General features: G+C 42.6%; 1 protein-coding gene across 1 annotated transcript in view; it reads right to left on the bottom strand.

Moving 5' to 3' along the window:
- The window catches only part of LOC142295485 (coiled-coil domain-containing protein 17-like), a 122424-nt gene that overhangs the window by 46322 nt on the left and 57203 nt on the right, over positions 1–18899 (bottom strand). Inside the window, exons 6-7 of the mRNA XM_075338593.1 lie at positions 16911–17050; positions 11773–11913 (exon numbers count right to left, since the gene is read on the bottom strand). Of these exons, the coding sequence (XP_075194708.1) occupies positions 11773–11913; positions 16911–17050 (281 nt within the window). The remainder of the gene's footprint in view (positions 1–11772; positions 11914–16910; positions 17051–18899) is intronic.

The raw sequence follows: 18899 nt of genomic DNA, 5'->3' as shown, positions 1-18899 counted from the left end.
AATACGGTGATCGCATACACGTCGTTTATTCCTCATACATTGGACGTTTGGTAGTACGAAACTAGTCAATTGTAACGTGTGACATCCATCATACGATTGTGATGTCTGATGCTATGTGCGCAGGTGTGCGCTCTGCACCGCAGCTTAAAAAAGGTCTGCTTCAGAGCGCAGCTGAAAAGCTGCGTTCTGAAGCGCCTCACAATGTCTGTCATGCACTAATCTCTGTCAGTCCGTCACTATCTCTGTCCCTCTCTCTCTGTCCATGTCAGTCTATCCCCCTCTCTCATATACTCACCGATCCCCGATCCCTGGCGCTGCACGGCATTCACACTGCTCCGGCGGCTTTTACTGTTTTGAAAAAGCCGGCCGCCCATTAAACAATTTCGTATTCCCTGCTTTCCCCGCCCACCAGCGCCTATGATTGGTTACAGTGAGACACGCCCCCACTCTGAGTGACAGGTGTCACACTGCACCCAATCACAGCAGCCGGTGGGCGTGTCTATACTGTGTAGTGAAATAAATAATTAAATAATTAAAAAAAACGGCGTGCGGTTCCCCCCATTTTTAAAACCAGCCAGATAAAGCCATACGGCTGAAGGCTGGTATTCTCAGGATGGGGAGCTCCACGTTATGGGGAGCCCCCCACCCTAACAATATCAGTCAGCAGCCGCCCAGAATTGCCGCATACATTATATGCGACAGTTCTGGGACTGTACCCGGCTCTTCCCGATTTACCCTGGTGCGTTGGCAAATCGGGGTAATAAGGAGTTATTGGCAGCCCATAGCTGCCAATAAGTCCTAGATTAATCATGTCAGGCGTCTATGAGACACCTTCCATGATTAATCTGTAAGTTACAGTAAATAAACACACGCCCGAAAAAATCCTTTATTGGAAATAAAAAACACACACATATACCCTGGTTCACCACTTTAATCAGCCCCAAAAAGCCCTCCATGTCCGGCGTACTCCAGGATGCTCCAGCGTCGCATCTAGCGCTGCTGCATGGAGGTGACCGGAGCTGCAGCAGACACAGCCGCTCCGGTCACCTCCACGCAGCTAATGAAGACAGCCGCGCGATCAGCTGAGCTGTCACTGAGGTTATCCGCTGTCACTGGATCCAGCGGTGGCCGCGGGTAACCTCAGTGACAGATCAGCTGATCGCGCTACTCACCGCCGCTCCGGTCAGCTCCAGTCAGCAACTGAGGTGAGTAGCGCGATCAGCTGATCTGTCACTGAGGTTTCCCGCGGCCACCGCTGCATCCACCGCTGGATCCAGTGACAGCGGGTAACCTCAGTGACAGATCAGCTGATCGCGCGGCTGTCTTCATTTGCTGTGTGGAGGTGACCGGAGCGGCTGTGTCTGCTGCAGCTCCGGTCACCTCCATGCAGCAGCGCTAGATGCGACGCTGGAGCATCCTGGATTCCGCCGGACATGGAGGGCTTTTTGGGGCTGATTAAAGTGGTGAACCAGGGTATATGTGTGTGTTTTTTATTTCCAATAAAGGATTTTTTCGGGCGTGTGTTTATTTACTGTAACTTACAGATTAATCATGGAAGGTGTCTCATAGACGCCTGACATGATTAATCTAGGACTTATTGGCAGCTATGGGCTGCCAATAACTCCTTATTACCCCGATTTGCCAACGCACCAGGGTAAATCGGGAAGAGCCGGGTACAGTCCCAGAACTGTCGCATATAATGTATGCGGCAATTCTGGGCGGCTGCTGACTGATATTGTTAGGGTGGGGGGCTCCCCATAACGTGGAGCTCCCCATCCTGAGAATACCAGCCTTCAGCCGTATGGCTTTATCTGGCTGGTTTTAAAATTGGGGGGAACCGCACGCCGTTTTTTTAAATTATTTAATTATTTATTTCACTACACAGTATAGACACGCCCACCGGCTGCTGTGATTGGGTGCAGTGTGACACCTGTCACTCAGCGTGGGGGGCGTGTCTCACTGTAACCAATCATAGGCGCCTGTGGGCGGGGATAGCAGGGAATACGAGATTGTTTAATGGGCGGCCGGCTTTTTCAAAACAGTAAAAGCCGCCGGATCAGTGTGAATGCCGTGCAGCGCCGGGGATCGGGGATCGGTGAGTATGAGAGAGGGCTGCTCAATTCACTTACTCAGGAGTTTAGCGGTCACCGGTGAATCCTTCACTGGTGACCGCTAATCAGGGCGCGACACAGACAGAGCCGCAGCATGACAATGAAGTCGGGTGAGGTTCACCCGAGTTCATTTTGACAGTGCGGCTCTGTCTGTGTCTGCTGTGAACTACCATTCACCGCTGCTACATGGCTGTCTGTGTCTGCTGTCAGCGGCCATGTAGCAGAGCTGAATGGCAGATGACATAGTAAAAACGCATCCCTACACATTACACACGCTTGTCAAGTCAATAAATAAAAAAAAAAAGGGTGCCCAATGCATACGTCACAGAACACATGATCTAAAGGATCGCACACAAAATTGATCAATTTAACATAGACTACTAACGCTCGTGTGACAGCAAATGAACGACCTACGTGCAATCTCATTAGATCGCATATGCAACCTGGGCGTGTCACATCGCATACGAGATCGCATACCTAATTGTAAGGTGTAAAGCTGGCTTTAGCCATTCTTGGATATTAAGCTTTGGGTCTTTATCCTGTTGGAGGAGCCATGACCTGTAACTCAGACGAAGCTTTCTGACACTGGCCAGCACATTTGGCACCAGAATGCTCTGATAGTCTTAAGATTTCATTATACCCTGCACGTATTCAAAACACCCTGTGCCAGATGCAGCAATCAGTACAAAATATAACTGAACCTCCTCAATGTTTCAAATTAGCTACAAAGTTTGAGAACATAGAACAGATGTGACTTGCCAAAAGCTTGTTTCGTCTATTTGCATTTTGGCAAATTCCAGCCTTGGTTTTCTATTGTCATCCATGAAGTCCAATTTGGCTAAGACAATGCGATCTTACATTAATGCACCTTGACCTTGGAATTCACCTCTAGTCTCTTTAAAAGTTGTTCTGTGCTCTTAGGTATCCATTGGTATTCCATCTCTTCAGTTTGTCATTCATTTTCCTCTTGTGACTACATCCAGGGAGGTTGGCTACAGACTCATAGACCTTAAACTTCTGAATAATATGTGCAACTGTAGTAACAGGAATATGAAGTTGTTTGACAATAGTTTTATAGCATTCACCTTTAACATGTTTATCATTTTTTTTTCTAATCTCCTGAGACAACTCTTTCCTTAGCTTTCTTTGGTCCATGTTCAGAGTGGTTTTCACAATGATAGCAAACAGCACAATGACTAATTTTCACCCTTCAAATAGGCAGACTGACTGGTTAAAAGTCTGGAGACACCTGTGATACTAATTACAGGGCAACCTTCTCTAGGAGTACCATACTTTTTGTTCAGGTCATGTTAAACCACAATTTTAAAGCAATGTTTGATTTTCAATAGTTTATGTTCAGTAAATTTAAATTGAAAATTGCTTTTTTTCAGATTCAATTTATTTCAGTTCCTACTTTAACAGTAAGGTAACAAAAATTTTGTCCACGTCTGTACCAAAATGTATAATTTATTTTTCTTCATGCGACATTTAAATGAAAATCTTGTTGAAGTTGTGTGTGTGTATATATATATATATATATATATATATATATATATATATATTAAAAATATATATGAAAATTGTAGATTCACATTGAAGGCATCAAAACTATGAATTAACACATGTGGAATGAAATACTTAACAAAAAAGTGTGAAACAACTGAAAATATGTCTTTTATTCTAGGTTCTTCAAAGTAGCCACCTTTTGTTTTGATTACTGCTTTGCACACTCTTGGCATGCTCTTGATGAGCGTCAAGAGGTAGTTACCAGAAATGGTCTTCCAACAGTCTTGAAGGAGTTCCCAGAGATGCTTAGCACTTGTTGGCCCTTTTGCCTTCATACTGCGGTCCAGCTCACCCCAAACCATCTCGATTGGGTTCAGGTCTCGTGACTGTGGAGGCCAGGTCATCTGGTGTACACCCCATCACTCTTCTTCTTAGTCAAATAGCCCTTACACAGCCTGGAGGTGTGTTTGGGGTCATTGTCCTGTTGAAAAATAAATGATGGTCCAACTAAACGCAAACTGGATGGAATAGCATGCCGCTGCAAGATGCGATGGTAGCCATGCTGGTTCAGTATGCCTTCAATTTTGACTAAATCCCCAACAGTGTCACTAGCAAAGCACCCCCACACCATCACACCTCCTCCTCCATGCTTAACGGTGGGAACCAGGCATGTAGAGTCCATCCGTTCACCTTTTCAGCGTCGCACAAAGACACGGTGGTTGGATCCAAAGATCTCAAATTTGGACTCATCAGACCAAAGCACAGATTTCCACTAGTCTAATCTCCATTTCTTGTGTTCTTTAGCCCAAACAAGTCTCTTCTGCTTGTTGGCTGTCCTTAGCAGTGGTTTCCTAGCAGCTATTTTACCATGAAGGCCTGCTGCACAAAGTCTCCTCTTAACAGTTGCTCTAGAGATGTGTCTGCTGCTAGACCTCTATGTGACATTGACCTGGTCTCTAATCTGAGCTGCTGTTAACCTGCGATTTCTGAGGCTGGTGACTCAGATAAACTTATCCTCCGCAGCAGAGGTGACTCTTGGTCTTCCTTTCCTGGGGCAGTGGGACACAGTTTCTCTGTAGCGTTTGATGGTTTTTGCCACTGCACTTGTGGACACTTTAAAAGTTTTCCCAATTTTTCGGACTGACTGACCTTCATTTCTTAATGTAATGATGGCCACTTGTTTTTCTTTACTTAGCTGCTTTTTTCTTGCCATAATACAAATTCTAACAGTCTATTTAGTAGGACTATCAGCTGTGTATCCACCAGACTTCTGCACAACACAACTGATGGTCCCAACTAGAGTTGAGCGCGGTTCGCGGTTCTCCAGTTCTAGGCTCGAGTGATTTTGGGGGCTGTTCGAGATCGAACTAGAACTCGAGCTTTTTGCAAAAGCTTGATAGTTCTAGATACGTTCGAGAACGGTTCTAGCAGCAAAAAGCAGGGCTTTTTACAGCTACAGTGTGCAGGAGCCATCGCTGGCAGCCTACCAGAAGCTGGTAACCAAGATAAACATCGGGTATCCAACCAAAGCGCTTTGGTTAGTAACCCGATGTTTATCCTAGTTACGTGCAGGAAGCCCACACTTCCCCGCTCAGCTCGCTCCGCCCCCTCCTGCCCGCGGCATGTACACATACATACATACATACACACACACACACACACACACACACACATGGACCCGCTCGGCTTACCTGCGGTGATGAAGTCCCGCCATCCCGACCTCAGCGCTGTCACTGTCCTCCATGGTCGCCGCTTGTCACATCACCTCTCGCTTCCGACCCGAGACTGACTAGCGGTGACGTCACGGGCCTCTCGCGATACTTGGTGTGAAGGTGCCGGTCATTGAACTCAGTGACAGGTGCTGTCGGCAGTGCTGGAGATCAGCGCAGGTAATGTACCTCGCTGACAGTAGCACTTATGCCCTGCAGTGACCTGGGCTGACCCATTGATGTTAGCTCAGGTCACTGCACTGCTCTCCCAGCCAATGGGGAACATCCTGCTCTTCATTGACTGGGACAGTGTGGATCGTCATGGCAACCCCTTGGATTACACCAGACCTGGATTTGTTTTTCTTTTTAATAAATTGGTTAAAGAGGGAATGTTTTGGGGAGTGTTTTTTTAAATAAAAATGTGTTTGTCGTCTATTTTTTTTTTATTACTGACTGGGTTGGTGATGTCGGGTATCTGATAGACGCCTGACCTCACCAACCCCAGGGCTTGATGCCAGGTGACATTACACATCTGGTATTAACCCCATATATTACCCCGTTTGCCACCGCACCAGGGCGCGGGATGAGCTGGGGCGAAGCACCAGGATTGGCGCATCTAATGGATGCGCCACTTCTGGGGTGGCTGCGGCCTGCTATTTTTAGGCTGGGGAGAGTCCAATAACCATGGACCTCCTTAGTCTGAGAATATCAGACCCCAGCTGTCTGCTTTACCTTGGCTGGTGATCCAATTTTGGGGGGACCCCTACGTGTTTTTTTTAAAAAATTATTTATTTAATTTAAAATAACAGCGTGGGGTGCCCTCAGTTGTGGATTACCAGCCAAGGTGAGGTTGCCAGCTGTGGTCTGCAGGCTGCAGCCGTCTGCTTTACCCTAGCTGGCTACAAAAATAGGGGGAACCCTACGTCATTTTTTTTTTTCATTATTTTTTGGCTAAATACAAAGCTAAGCACCCCTTAGTGCCACATGAAAGGCACCAAAGGGTGCTCCACTTTTTCTCCACTTTTTCTCCATTTTTTCTCCACTTTTTCTCCACTTTTTCTACATTTTTTCTCCACTTTTTCTCCACTTTTTCTCCATTTTTTTCTCCGTTTTTTCTCCACTTTTTCTCCACTTTTATCCACTTTTTCTCCATTTTTTCTCATCTTTTTCTCCACTTTTTCTCCATTTTTTCTCCATTTTTTCTCCACTTTTTCTACATTTTTTCTCCACTTTTTCTCCACTTTTTCTCCATTTTTTCTCCATTTTTTCTCCACTTTTTCTCCACTTTTTCTCTACTTTTTCTCCATTTTTTCTCCATTTTTTCTCCACTTTTTCTCCACTTTTTCTCCACTTTTTCTCCGTTTTTTCTCCACTTTTTCTCCACTTTTATCCACTTTTTATCCATTTTTTCTCCACTTTTTCTCCACTTTTTCTCCATTTTTTCTCCACTTTTTCTCCACTTTTTTCTCCACTTTTTCTCCACTTTTTCTCCACTTTTTCTCCATTTTTTTCTCCACTTTTTCTCCACTTTTTCTTTTTCTCCACTTTTTCTCCACTTTTTCTCCACTTTTTCTCCACTTTTTCTCCATTTTTAATCCACTTTTTCTCCACTTTTTCTCCGTTCTTTTTCTATGGTCGGTCTACCCATTAGCTCTGCCATGCATAGTGTAGCTCTACACCTACTGCACATGTTACTTTATGATTGACATCTCTTTCATACCAGAGCTGTCTAAGCCTACTCTGACCCCATATTTGTCATTACTATATTGTCCTTGTACTGTATTATGACATTTGTATCATGTGTTTCATTTCTTGCTGTGTTGCAATTTTTTTGCTGCATCCCAATTGTACCTCTAAATTGTTCGAGTTTATGTTATTGTTCTCTCACTCTTATGTGATACTGATTATTGTCATTTTTCAGGATTACATGCAGATAAGTCCAATCTGACGAAGACTCAGGCCGAAACGTCATTTGTAACTTGTTTTGGACAAAAACATATATGCTTATGACAAAATTTTTCTCTTAATACGGACCAATAAAGAGTGATTTTGCATTACTATCCGTTGTGACTTACTGACTTAGTCTGGGAGATTTAGAGTGCCGAGGTTACTCACTAATTTTATCTATTATTACCTCTCAGCACCTATATACCAGTGAGCAGAGCTTCCTCTACAGTAGTTCTCCTGATTAGGCATGCCCTTACCTCATGAGCAGGGCATGCATTGCAGCTTTGGTAGCAACCATTACGACATGGATTCTGCTGCTGTGGACCCGAGAAGAGTGAGTGCAGATTCATTGCACCCAGACTCCTCACATGAAGGGTCCGCACTCCTAGAAAATGGGGGATACGTTCCCTGAGTGTCTCCCCCCATATTCTAGACGGTCCAGAGTCGTCGTGGGACCCCTTTATTTTTTTTTCTTACAATAAATTGGTGAAAGAGGAAATGTTTTGGGGACTGTTTTTTCAAATAAATTTCTTTTGTCGATTATTTTTTTTTGTTAGTACTGACAGTTTATGATGTTGGGTATCTAATAGACGCCATGACATCACAAACTGCTGGGCTTGATCTCAGGTGACTTTACAGCTAGTATCAACCCGATTTATTACCCCGTTTGCCACTGCACCAGGGCACGGGATGAGCTAGGGTGAAGCGCCAGTATTGGCGCATCTAGTGGATGCGCCACGTCTGGGGTGCCTGCGGCCTGCTATTTTTGGCTGTGAATAACTATGGACCTTCCCACCCTGAGAATACCAGACCACAGCTGTCCGCTTTACCTTGGCTGGTGATCCAATTTGGGGGGGACCCTACTTTTATTGTGTAATTATTAATATTTATAAAATAATTATAAAAAAGAGCCTGAGGGGACCTCCACATTGGATCCCCAACCACGGTAAAGCTGCCAGCTGTGGTTTTCAGGCTACAGCCGTCTGCTTTACCCTAGCTGGCTATCAAAAATGGGGGGACCCAACGTCATTTTTTTTGTAACTATTTTTGAAATAGAAAAAATTAATGGGCTTCCCTGTATTTTGATTGCCAACCAAGATAACAGCAGGCAGATGGGGGTGGCAACCCATAGCTGTCTGCTTTATCTGCGCTGAGAATCAAAAATACCGCGGAGCGCTACGTCATTTTTTTAAAGATTTATTTTTACAGCACTGTGATGTCCAGCAATCAAAATACAGGGAAGCCCATTTTATTTTTAGTTATTTAAATAAATAATAAAAAAAATATATATGGGTTCCCGCTGCATTTTTTGTATTGCTAGATAAGGGTAATCCAAGCAGCTACTGGCTGCTAACCCCCACTGCTTGGTGTTACCTTCACTGGCAATGGAAAATCCAAGGAAGCATTTTTTATTTTTTTTGCCAAAAAACTACAAAAAAAGGACGTGAGCTTCGCCATATTTTTGTATGCTAGCCAGGTATAGCAGGCAGGTGCTGGAAGAGTTGGATACAGCGCCAGAAGATGGCGCTTCTATGAAAATGCCATTTTCTGAGGCGGCTGCAGACTGCAATTCTCAGCAGTGGGGCCCAGAAAGCTCAGGCCAACCTGTGCTGCGGATTCCAATCCCCAGCTGCCTAGTTGTACCTGGCTGGACACAAAAATGGGGCGAAGCCTACGTTATTTGTTTTCTAATTATTTCATGAAATTCATGAAATAATAAAAAAAGGGCTTCCCTTTATTTTTGGTTCCCAGCCGGGTACAAATAGGCAACTGGGGGTTGGGGGCAGCCGTACCTGCCTGCTGTACCCGGCTAGCATACAAAAATATGGCGAAGCCCACATAATCTTTTCAGGGGGCAAAAAACTTCTGCATACAGTCCTGGATGGAGTATGCTGAGCCTTGTAGTTCTGCAGCTGCTGTCTGTCTGTATGGAGAAGAGCAGACAGCAGCTGCAGAACTACAAGGCTCAGCATACTCCATCCAGGACTGTATGCAGAAGTTTTTTGCCCACCAAAAAAATGACGTGGGCTTCGCCATATTTTTGTATGCTAGCCAGGTACAGCAGGCAGCCACGGGCTGCCTCCAACCCCCAGTTGCCTATTTGTACCCGGCTGGGAACCAAAAATATAGGGAAGCCTGTTTTTTTTAATTATTTCACTTATTTCATGAAATAATTAAAAAAAAACCGACGTAAGCTTCGCCCCATTTTTGTGTCCAGCCGGGTACAACTAGGCAGCTGGGGATTGGAATCCGCAGCACAGGTTAGCCCGAGGTTTCTGGGTGCCTCTGCTGCGAATTTCAGTCCGCAGCCGTCCCAGAAAATGGCGCTCTCATAGAAGTGCCATCATCTGGCGCTGTATCCAACTCTTCCAACAGCCCTGGAGCCGGGTGGCTTGTTGGGTAATCATGAGTTAATACTGGCTTTGTTTTACTAGCCAGTATTAAGCCAGAGATTCTTAATGTCAGGCACGTTTGACCCGGCCATTAAGAATCTCAAATAAAGGGTTAAAAAAAAGACACCACACAGAGAAAAAATACTTTAATAGAAATAAATACACAGACACATTAGAGACTCCATCTTTATTACCCCCTGTCAGCCCAATAAATCCCCAATAAACCAGCGCTGATAAGAGGTTTTTAATAGAGGCTTAAATTATAAGCAGCAATTTCAGCGTTCCAAGTGCCTTTAAATGAATTTGAAGAAACTGCACTTCAGGATTGTAGTGAGGATTGTAGTGAGGATGAGGTGCCCCAGCCCATTACTTGATGGGCTGGGGCACCTCATCCTCACTACAATCCTCACTAGTGTAATAGTAGTGACGATTGTAGTGAGGATGAGGTGCACCAGCCCATCATGGGCTGGGGCATCTCATCCTCACTACAATCCTCACTACAATCGGGAAGCAGCGTGCAGCCTTCACTCCGTGAGTGATCAGTGCTGCTAGCGGTAACAGCGGTAACGCTGACAGACGCGTTACCATAGCAACGGTGCTCCCGGAGCCGCGGTTAGCAGTGGCGTCACCGCTAACTGCGTTGCTATGGCAACGGTGATCTCCGTTAATGACCGGCTGTGTCAGCCGGTCCCTAACGGAACGGGGAGTCGACCGTGTACTAGAGCATATCGCCGGTACACGGCGATACACAAATGTGCACCGTGTACCGGAGAGATGCACTCGCAGGTCCTACATGACGTGTCATAGTCATGTGACCAGTCTGTAGCCAATGAGATAATAGCCACGTGACTGGTCACATGGCTATTTTGACGTCACGATAGCTCCTGCTTCTCTGCTGGCAGTGCCGGTCACCGGTTGGATTCAGCGATCATCGGATGGAATAGCGGCAGGAGACAGAGTGCAGGAGGGATCGCGGGGACCGGTAAGTGTTATGGCAATGTTTATTAACTGTTTGTGTACATTTATCATGCATTTTTATGTGTTTGTGATTGCCTCCCATTATAGCCTATTGGTTCGAGTTCGGTTCGTCGAACGTTCAACGAACCGAACTCGAACGGGACCCCCGTTCGGCGAACCGACCTCGAGCCGAACCGCGACCGGTTCGCTCATCTCTAGTCCCAACCTCATTTATAAGGCAAAAAAATCCCACTTATTAAATGTGACAGGGCACACCTGTGAAGTGAAAACTATTTCCGGTGACTACCTCTTGAAGCACATCAAGAGAATGCCAAGAGTGTGCAAAGCAGTAATCAATGCAAAAGGTGGCTACTTTGAGGAACCTAGAATATAAGACATACTTTCAGTTGTTTCACACTTTTTTGTTAAGTATTTCATTCTACATGTGTTGATCCATAGTTTTGATGCCTTAAATGTGAATTTTCAGAGTCATGAAAATAAAGAAAACTCTTTGAATATGAAGGTGTGTCTAAACTTTTGGTCGGTACTATATATATATATATATATATATATATATATATATATGTGTGTGTGTGTGTGTGTGTGTGTGTGTGGCTCAATGTATTCCTAGTCACAGCAACTGTTGCATGACAGTTGCTACCACGACACCACAAAAGGTCAGTGCTTAGCAGCCAACTAAATGTTATAATCATATCTACCAATTTATAATCATTGGGGGTTTAGAAAATAAGACATTAATTTATTAACATTTTCTAAAGAATAAAAAGACATATAAATACTTGTAACTGTAATTTGCAAGCTTGAAGTTAATTTTTAATATTTAGCACCATTAAATCTTGAAACTTGATTTTAGCTAATTAACGTTTTGTTGGTCGACTGTGCTCAATGATCTGTATATATGCAGCTCTTCTTGGTATTTAAACTCAGACACATCCTCAGCAATAGTCTACAATGTTTGCTCCAGTACATCTCATTCTAATTTGTTCCCAGGGTAAACACTAAACATACATAATGCAATGCTTCTGTATTTCCGTCTGCACTGTTCAGAAATGGTGTACATTACCCATTATATAATTCCACATGTAAGAATTTCTCTTGCTGTAGCTATGGAGAGAATCCAAACCATACCTCCGTTTGTTGTTCTGGGAATCCTGGTGTTTCTTTGTCTTTGAAGCTGAAGTTTGAAGAGTTCATCTTCTAACTGCTGATTTTCAATTTCAAGAGTAATTAATTTCTCATTCAAGTCCCATTTTGTACTAGTATATCCTTCTACACGCAGCGAAAACAGACAGAAAAGGCAAAGACAAATTGTATGTTAAGTGTATTGTTACAGAAATGCAAGTACTTATTCACACGAGTGTTATGTCTATTGATTACAGCAAACTTATGCATTAAAACACTTTGGTTGTAATTTGTACCATATTGCAGCTCACATTGCCCAATAAGAAAACTATTATGGATGTGCACTAAGTCAGATATCGGATTTAAAGAAAATGTTTCACAAGAAAATGACCTATTGTTTAAAGGGATCCTGTCACCAGTTTTTTGAGGGTTAAACCAAAAGTATCACCTTCTGCAGTTCCTGGGCTGCATTCTATGAAGGTGCACCTTGTTCCCTGACTCCCCTTGCAGACCCCAGAAATGCCTTTATAAAATCTACATATGAAAATGAACGGTTCTGGTCGGATTTTCTTGGTCCTTTTCTTGGTCGGATTGGCGTCCTCTTTTTTGGTCCCTGTCCCTCCTTTTGCCGCTGTTTGCCGTCCTCCTTTGATGATTGACATGTATGACACCTCCGTCATCATCCACGTATTAAGCAAAATCGTGTGCCTGTTTAGGCATTCCCGGCTCGCAGACGTACTTCGCTTTGCCCCATTGTGGGCAGAGCCGAAAACATAAGTGCGCTTGTGCTCGGTGAGCTCTCTCTCAATCTTGCGCCTGCGCAGAGAGCTCACCAGCTCGCACAAGCACACCTATGTTTTCAGATCTGCCCGCAATGGGATAGAGCGAAGTGCGCCTGTGTGAGCCGGGAATCGGGAATGACTGGACAGGTACATGATTTAGCCCAGCTATGTGGATGATGATGGAACCGTCATCCATGCCAAACATCAAAAGAGGATGGTGAACAGCGACAAAAGGAGGGACAGGAGCCGAAAAAGTGGACACCCATCCAACCAAGAAAAGGACGCCCATCCAACCAGAACAGTTCATTTACATATGTGGTGGCAGATTTTATGAAGGTATTTCTGGGGTCTGCATGGGGAGTCAGGAAACAAAATGCACCTTCATAAAATGCAGCCCAGGAGCTGCAGAAGGTGATACTTTTGGTTCAATACTGAGAAATCTGGTGACAAGTTCCCTTTAAATCATATGTTTGTTATTTTTTTTTAAGTTTTATAAAGTTTTATCAAATTTCCATAACAAAATTCTCACACTGGCCACTAGGCCGTATACTAAACCAACACTTCCTGTTATTTAGAGAAGGCTTTTTAGCAGTCGAAATCATCACAGGCAAGATAAAAAAAGTAACAGCTCTTTATCTGAAATCTGGAGACAGATTGATTTTCAGTATTGGTATTTATTACATACCATAGCTTGTTCTTCACTCATAGAAGAAACCAAAGAAGAAAACACCTAAAATTTCAAACTAACCAAATTAATAGTGAAAAGAAACACTGGTCGGCTTGGCAATATATTTAGCGGATACTGTTTGATGATCAGGATTTTGATATTGAACTATTTTCAATTAATATTGAATTTTTAACTAATTAAATTAACTAAATTCAATTAAAAAAACAAATAACTAATTCGATTGATATTGAATTTTTATATATTTTGAGCATCATAGTTGAATAAATTTTTTTTTTTTTTTAGGTGGAAAGAGGTACATACACATTACTGGTTAATTTATACATGTTTTTACATCTCACAATAATGTTATAATTGCATTTATGTATTGCGTCATTTGTTGTGGGGATGTCAAATATGTCAAAATTATTAAATATATATTATCTTTTATTTATGATAAATATTATTGGTATTTATTTAATTTTCTTTTATTGATTTCAACTTTTATCAGCTCTATTATGATTTTTATGGTTTTTTTTTAACTAAAGTATAATGCAGAGGACTTTGGCGTTAGAGGTCTCTGGCATTTCAAGTGTATATGGCACTCTAAATCATGATTCAGAATGCCATGTGCACTTGAAACGCGTTTATAGATACACTATTTGAGCAATAATGTTCTGTTTGTAATGCAACTCATTTGAAATAATAAAGAAAAAAATCACATGTTTAATAGCTGGATTCCTCCCCCTTTCTTTACATGGATTTTTTTGCCCGTGATGAAGGCTGAATCCTGTACTCCATGATGATTCGGGAAATATGAGACAGTGAGCTGGTTTACACATGATATGAACAGGAGACATTTTGTAGTTTAGATGGCAGACACCAAGGTCCATTATCAATTTGGAGAAGAAAGTGGCAATGAGGTCATCTGCTGAAGTTTAACCCTGAATTGGTGGATTGGATCATGAGAATATTTCATTTGCATAAAATGAGAAAATCCCCTCTAACTTCTAAACTCTAAACTTCTAAACTATAATACAGTTGAATCCAGACGTTTACATACACTATCTAAAAAGACACATCTGCAGGTTTTCCTCACTATGTGATATGAAATCAGAATAAAACTTTGCCATTTTAGGTCAATTAGGAACCAAAAATATTTATATTTACAAAATACCAGAATAATGAGAGAGAATGTTTTAAGGCATTTTTATTAATTTCTGCAAAATCAAAAGTTAACATACATTTCATTAGTATTTGGTACCATTGCCCTTAAACTGTATGATAAATATCTCTCATTCCTATTATTCATACCAGTTATGCAGATACCATTTTCATGTTTTTCACTTTTTTCAGATAGTCCATTATATTTTTCAGTCTAGTATTCCCGTAGCAGTTCTGCTTTTCATTATTCCCCTATACATTGTCACTGGTGTGCAACTCTTTATCCTATTGTTTAGTCGTATATTTTTGAGTCTTGCACCCTGTTCACACCATTGGTGTTCCAGACGTCCATTCTTTAATTAGTATGCATTTTCTGTCTGAGAACCCGGCGCCACCCATAGCCATGTGTCTTATTTCACATATATAGCTTGGTCCTTTGCTTCCCATACAGAGCAAGTTTTTTAACTGCAGGTAAGGTCACACATAGGTTAGGGACCCCAAAAATAGAGATTACCTTGGCATTTGGTATAGGGCTCCTTTGCATTGATCAATACAAAGGCTAAATATCTCTCATTCCTATTATTCATAGCAGTTATGCAGATACCATTTTCATGTTTTTCACTTTTTTCAGATAGTCCATTGTATTTTTCAGTCTAGTATTCCCATAGCAGTTCTGTTTTTCATTATTCCCCTATACATTGTTATTGGTGTGCAACTCTTTATCCTATTGTCCATTTTTAAGACCCACTTCCGCCGAAGCTTTAATTTACTGGCTGATTTCTTGAGATGTTGCTTCAGTATTGCCACATAATCTTCTTTCCCCATGATGCCAACTATTTTGTGAAGTGCACCAGTCTCTACTTCAGCAAAACAAGCCCGTGTGTCTCCGAAAATTAAGGTCTTTGTTCTTGTGTGCATTTGCAAACATAAATCTGGCTTTTTTATGTTTCTTTTGGAGTAATTGCTTCTTTCTGGCAGAGAGGCCTTTCAGCCCATGTTTATACAGTACTTGTTACACTGTGGATAATGACAAAATCTTACCAGCTTCTGCCACAATCTTCACAAGGTCTTTTGCTTTTGTTCTTGAGTTGATATGCACATGTCTGACCAAAGCATATTCATCTCTGGTACACAGAACCCATCGTTCCTTAGCAGTATGATGGCTGGACATTCCCATCTTGTTTGTACTTGCGTATAATTGTTTGTACAGATGAACAAGGCACCTTCAGGTATCTGAAAACTGTGCCCAAGGATGACCCAGACTTGTGCACGTTCACAATTCTCTTCCTGAGATCTTGGCTGAATTATTTTGACTTTCCCATGATGCTACACAAAGAAGCAGTGTGTTTCAGGTGTGCATTAAACTATATCCACAGGTGTGTCTCTAGTTAACTCAGATGTTGCCAATAAATCTATCAGAAGTTTCCAAAGACATGGCATCATCATATGGGCTGTCCCATATTGTTTAAAGGCATAGTACTCTTAGGGGCCCTTTGCATACTACGACATCGCAGGTGCGATGTCGGTGGGGTCAAATCGAAAGTGACGCACATCCGGCATCGCTCTTGACATTGGAGTGTGGAAATCGTTTTTGATACGATTAACGAGCGCAAAAGCGTCGCAATCGTATCATCGGTGTAGTGTCGGGCATTTTCATTATTTCGCTGCCGCGACAGGTACAATGTTGTTCCTCGTTACTGCGGCAGCACACATCGCTGTGTATGAAGCCGCATGAGCGAGGAACATCTCCTTACCTGCGTCCCAGCTGCAATGAGGAAGGAAGGAGGTGGGTGGGATGTTTACGTCCCGCTCATCTCCGCCCCTCCGCTTCTATTGGTCTCCTGCCGTGTGACGTTGCCGTGACGTCGCATGACACGCCCCCTTGGGAAGGAGGCGGGTCGCCGGCCAGAGCGACGTCGCAGGGCAGGTAAGTGCATGTGAAGCTGCCGTAGCGATAATTTTCGCCATGGCAGCTATCACTAGATATCGCAGCTGCGACAGGGGGCGGGGACTATTGCGCTCAGCATCGCTACATCGGCATGTGATGTCGTAGTGTGCAAAGGGCCCCTTAGTGTATGTAAATATTTGACTTTGCAGAAAGTAATAAAAGTGCCTTAAAACATTCTCTCTCTCATTATTCTGGCATTTGGCAAATATAAATATTTTTGGTAATCCTAATGGACCTAAAACGGGAAAAGTTTATTCTAATTTCATGTCAGATAGTGAGAAAAACATGTATTTGTGTCTTTTTAGATTGTGTATGTAAACCTCTGGTTTCAAATATATACAGTATCTAAACTGGCTAGATGTGAATTGTACATTAAATTCAAAGCAGAACAAAAGAAGGATTTACCACAAAGCTGTCTATCAGGTTCTAGAAACTACAGTAATGGGTGCTGACCTGACTCGAGGCATAAATAGTTAATCATCAAAACCTTGCTACCCACAGAATGAGCCTTAAGTTCATACATAATACCTTATTTCAAAGATATTGTAAAAGCTGTCATGAATAAAAGATAAAGTATGTAACCTACTTTTGTTTTTTTTCTTCCGAATGGAGCGTGCACGTTTCTCTCTTTGTTCTATGAGCTGTGCTTCAGTAAGAAGATCCTGTAAATTCGCCAAGATAATGTGATCATTTCCGCCATTCTGCAGATAGGTCATGCGTAATGCACTGTGTGAATGAGTAAACATTAAATTGGATAAGAATTTTAATATACATTTTTAAAACAATTACCCCTTTAAGCCCTTCCCCCAGCAACCAAGTTTTATTTTTGCCCTTTGCCCCCTCCCTGCCCACATTGTCCTCCATGAACAATAACTTTTTTATTTTGTTTTTTGTTGATAGCTTTGTTTGCTGTAGTTTTAAATGAGTAGCAGGAAAAGAATCATAATGAGGTTGATTTATTAGCTCACCAAATTCTGCCATTATTTATTGTATACTATTGTGTGACCAGGCATCATGTTTCTTCAGATCAGTACAATTACGGCAGAAGCAAATTTGTAAAAAAAAAGTTTGTGTTACTATTTTTCTGCAACAATTTGGGGTACATATGTGCACATAGTATTGATCATTATTTTGGGGAGGTGCAAACAGAAAAACTGAAAAATGACAAATATGGCATTTCAATTTTATTTTTATTTTCTATATGGCATTTACTATATGGGTGAAATCATTTTATATTTTTTACCAAACTTTTATAAATGCGGCAATATTGAATGTTCATTTTAAAAAATTTCAATGTCTATTTTTTTAATCGGGGAGAAAGAGGAGGGATTCAAATTTTTAAATTTCAAAACATTTTCAAATATTTTTAAAACTATTTTTTTTTGTTTTGTAGTCCTTTTAGGGTTATTGAACCTACAATTGCCTGACTAAGAGTTTGCATACAACTGTATTACAGTACATATCTAAATGATGGTCTCCTATGAAACCCAGGAGTACCAACTAACCAGCTGGTCCCATGACGAATCATTCGCACCTCATAAATGCGTTACAGGAGGAAGCCTATGGGCAGTTTGAATGGCATTCCCCCTAGAACCTTATGTTCTAAATGCTGGGACTTAGGGGCACTTTGCACACTACGAAATCGCAGGTGAGATGTCGTTGGGGTCAAATCGAAAGTGACGCACATCCGGCGTCGCTGTCGATATCGTAGTGTGTAAAGCCTTTTGATACGATTAATGAGCGCAAAAGCGTCGTAATCGTATCATCGTTGTAGCGTCGGTCATTTCCATGATTTGGAAATAACCGATGTTATGATGTTGTTTCTCGTTTCAGCGGCAGCACACATCGCTGTGTGTGAAGCTGCAGGAGCGAGGAACATCTCCTACATGCGTCCCGGCCGGCAATGTGGAAGGAAGGAGGTGGGCGGGATGTTTACGTCCCACTCATCTCCGCCCCTCCGCTTCTATTGGCCGCCTGCCGTGTGACGTCGCTATGACACCGCATGACCCGCCCCCTTAATAAGGAGGCGGGTCGCCAGCCAGAGTGACGTCGCAGGGCAGGTGACTGCATGTGAAGCTGGCGTAGCGATAATGTTCGCTACGCCAGCTATCACCCTGATATCGCAGCTGCGACGGGGACGGGGTCTATCGCGCTCGGCATCGCAGCATTGGCTTGCGATGCCGTAGTGTGCAAAGGGCCCCTTAGATGTTAACAGCAGCAATCAGAGCCAAGCTTTGATTGCTGCAGTTACATGCGGATGCCTGGTATAGTGCAGGTTCAGCTCTTGAGCCTGCTCCATACATCAACACTGGACATACAACGTACATACACAGAGGATATCGCCAAGAGGTAAAGATCTGATGCACATGTAGGCTCTCACTTTCTGTTGCAATTCACAGTTTATTTTTTATGGTATATAAATTAGATATGCCATAAAACTTTGACTGTTGGGACTTCAGTTGTTGAAACCTCCATTGTACTTGAGGAACAGCCTTGGTTCTGAGAGGGAAACTCAATGTAACAGATATAGAAAAAGCCAATTGAGAACACTAAACTGTTTCATAATATAATTAAC

The sequence above is a fragment of the Anomaloglossus baeobatrachus genome, chromosome 1 (genome assembly GCF_048569485.1).
Source record: "Anomaloglossus baeobatrachus isolate aAnoBae1 chromosome 1, aAnoBae1.hap1, whole genome shotgun sequence".
NCBI classification, from domain to species: Eukaryota; Metazoa; Chordata; class Amphibia; order Anura; family Aromobatidae; genus Anomaloglossus; species Anomaloglossus baeobatrachus.
The sequence above is the reverse complement of the archived record's forward strand: the minus strand, read 5'-3'. Positions and strand labels throughout refer to the sequence as shown.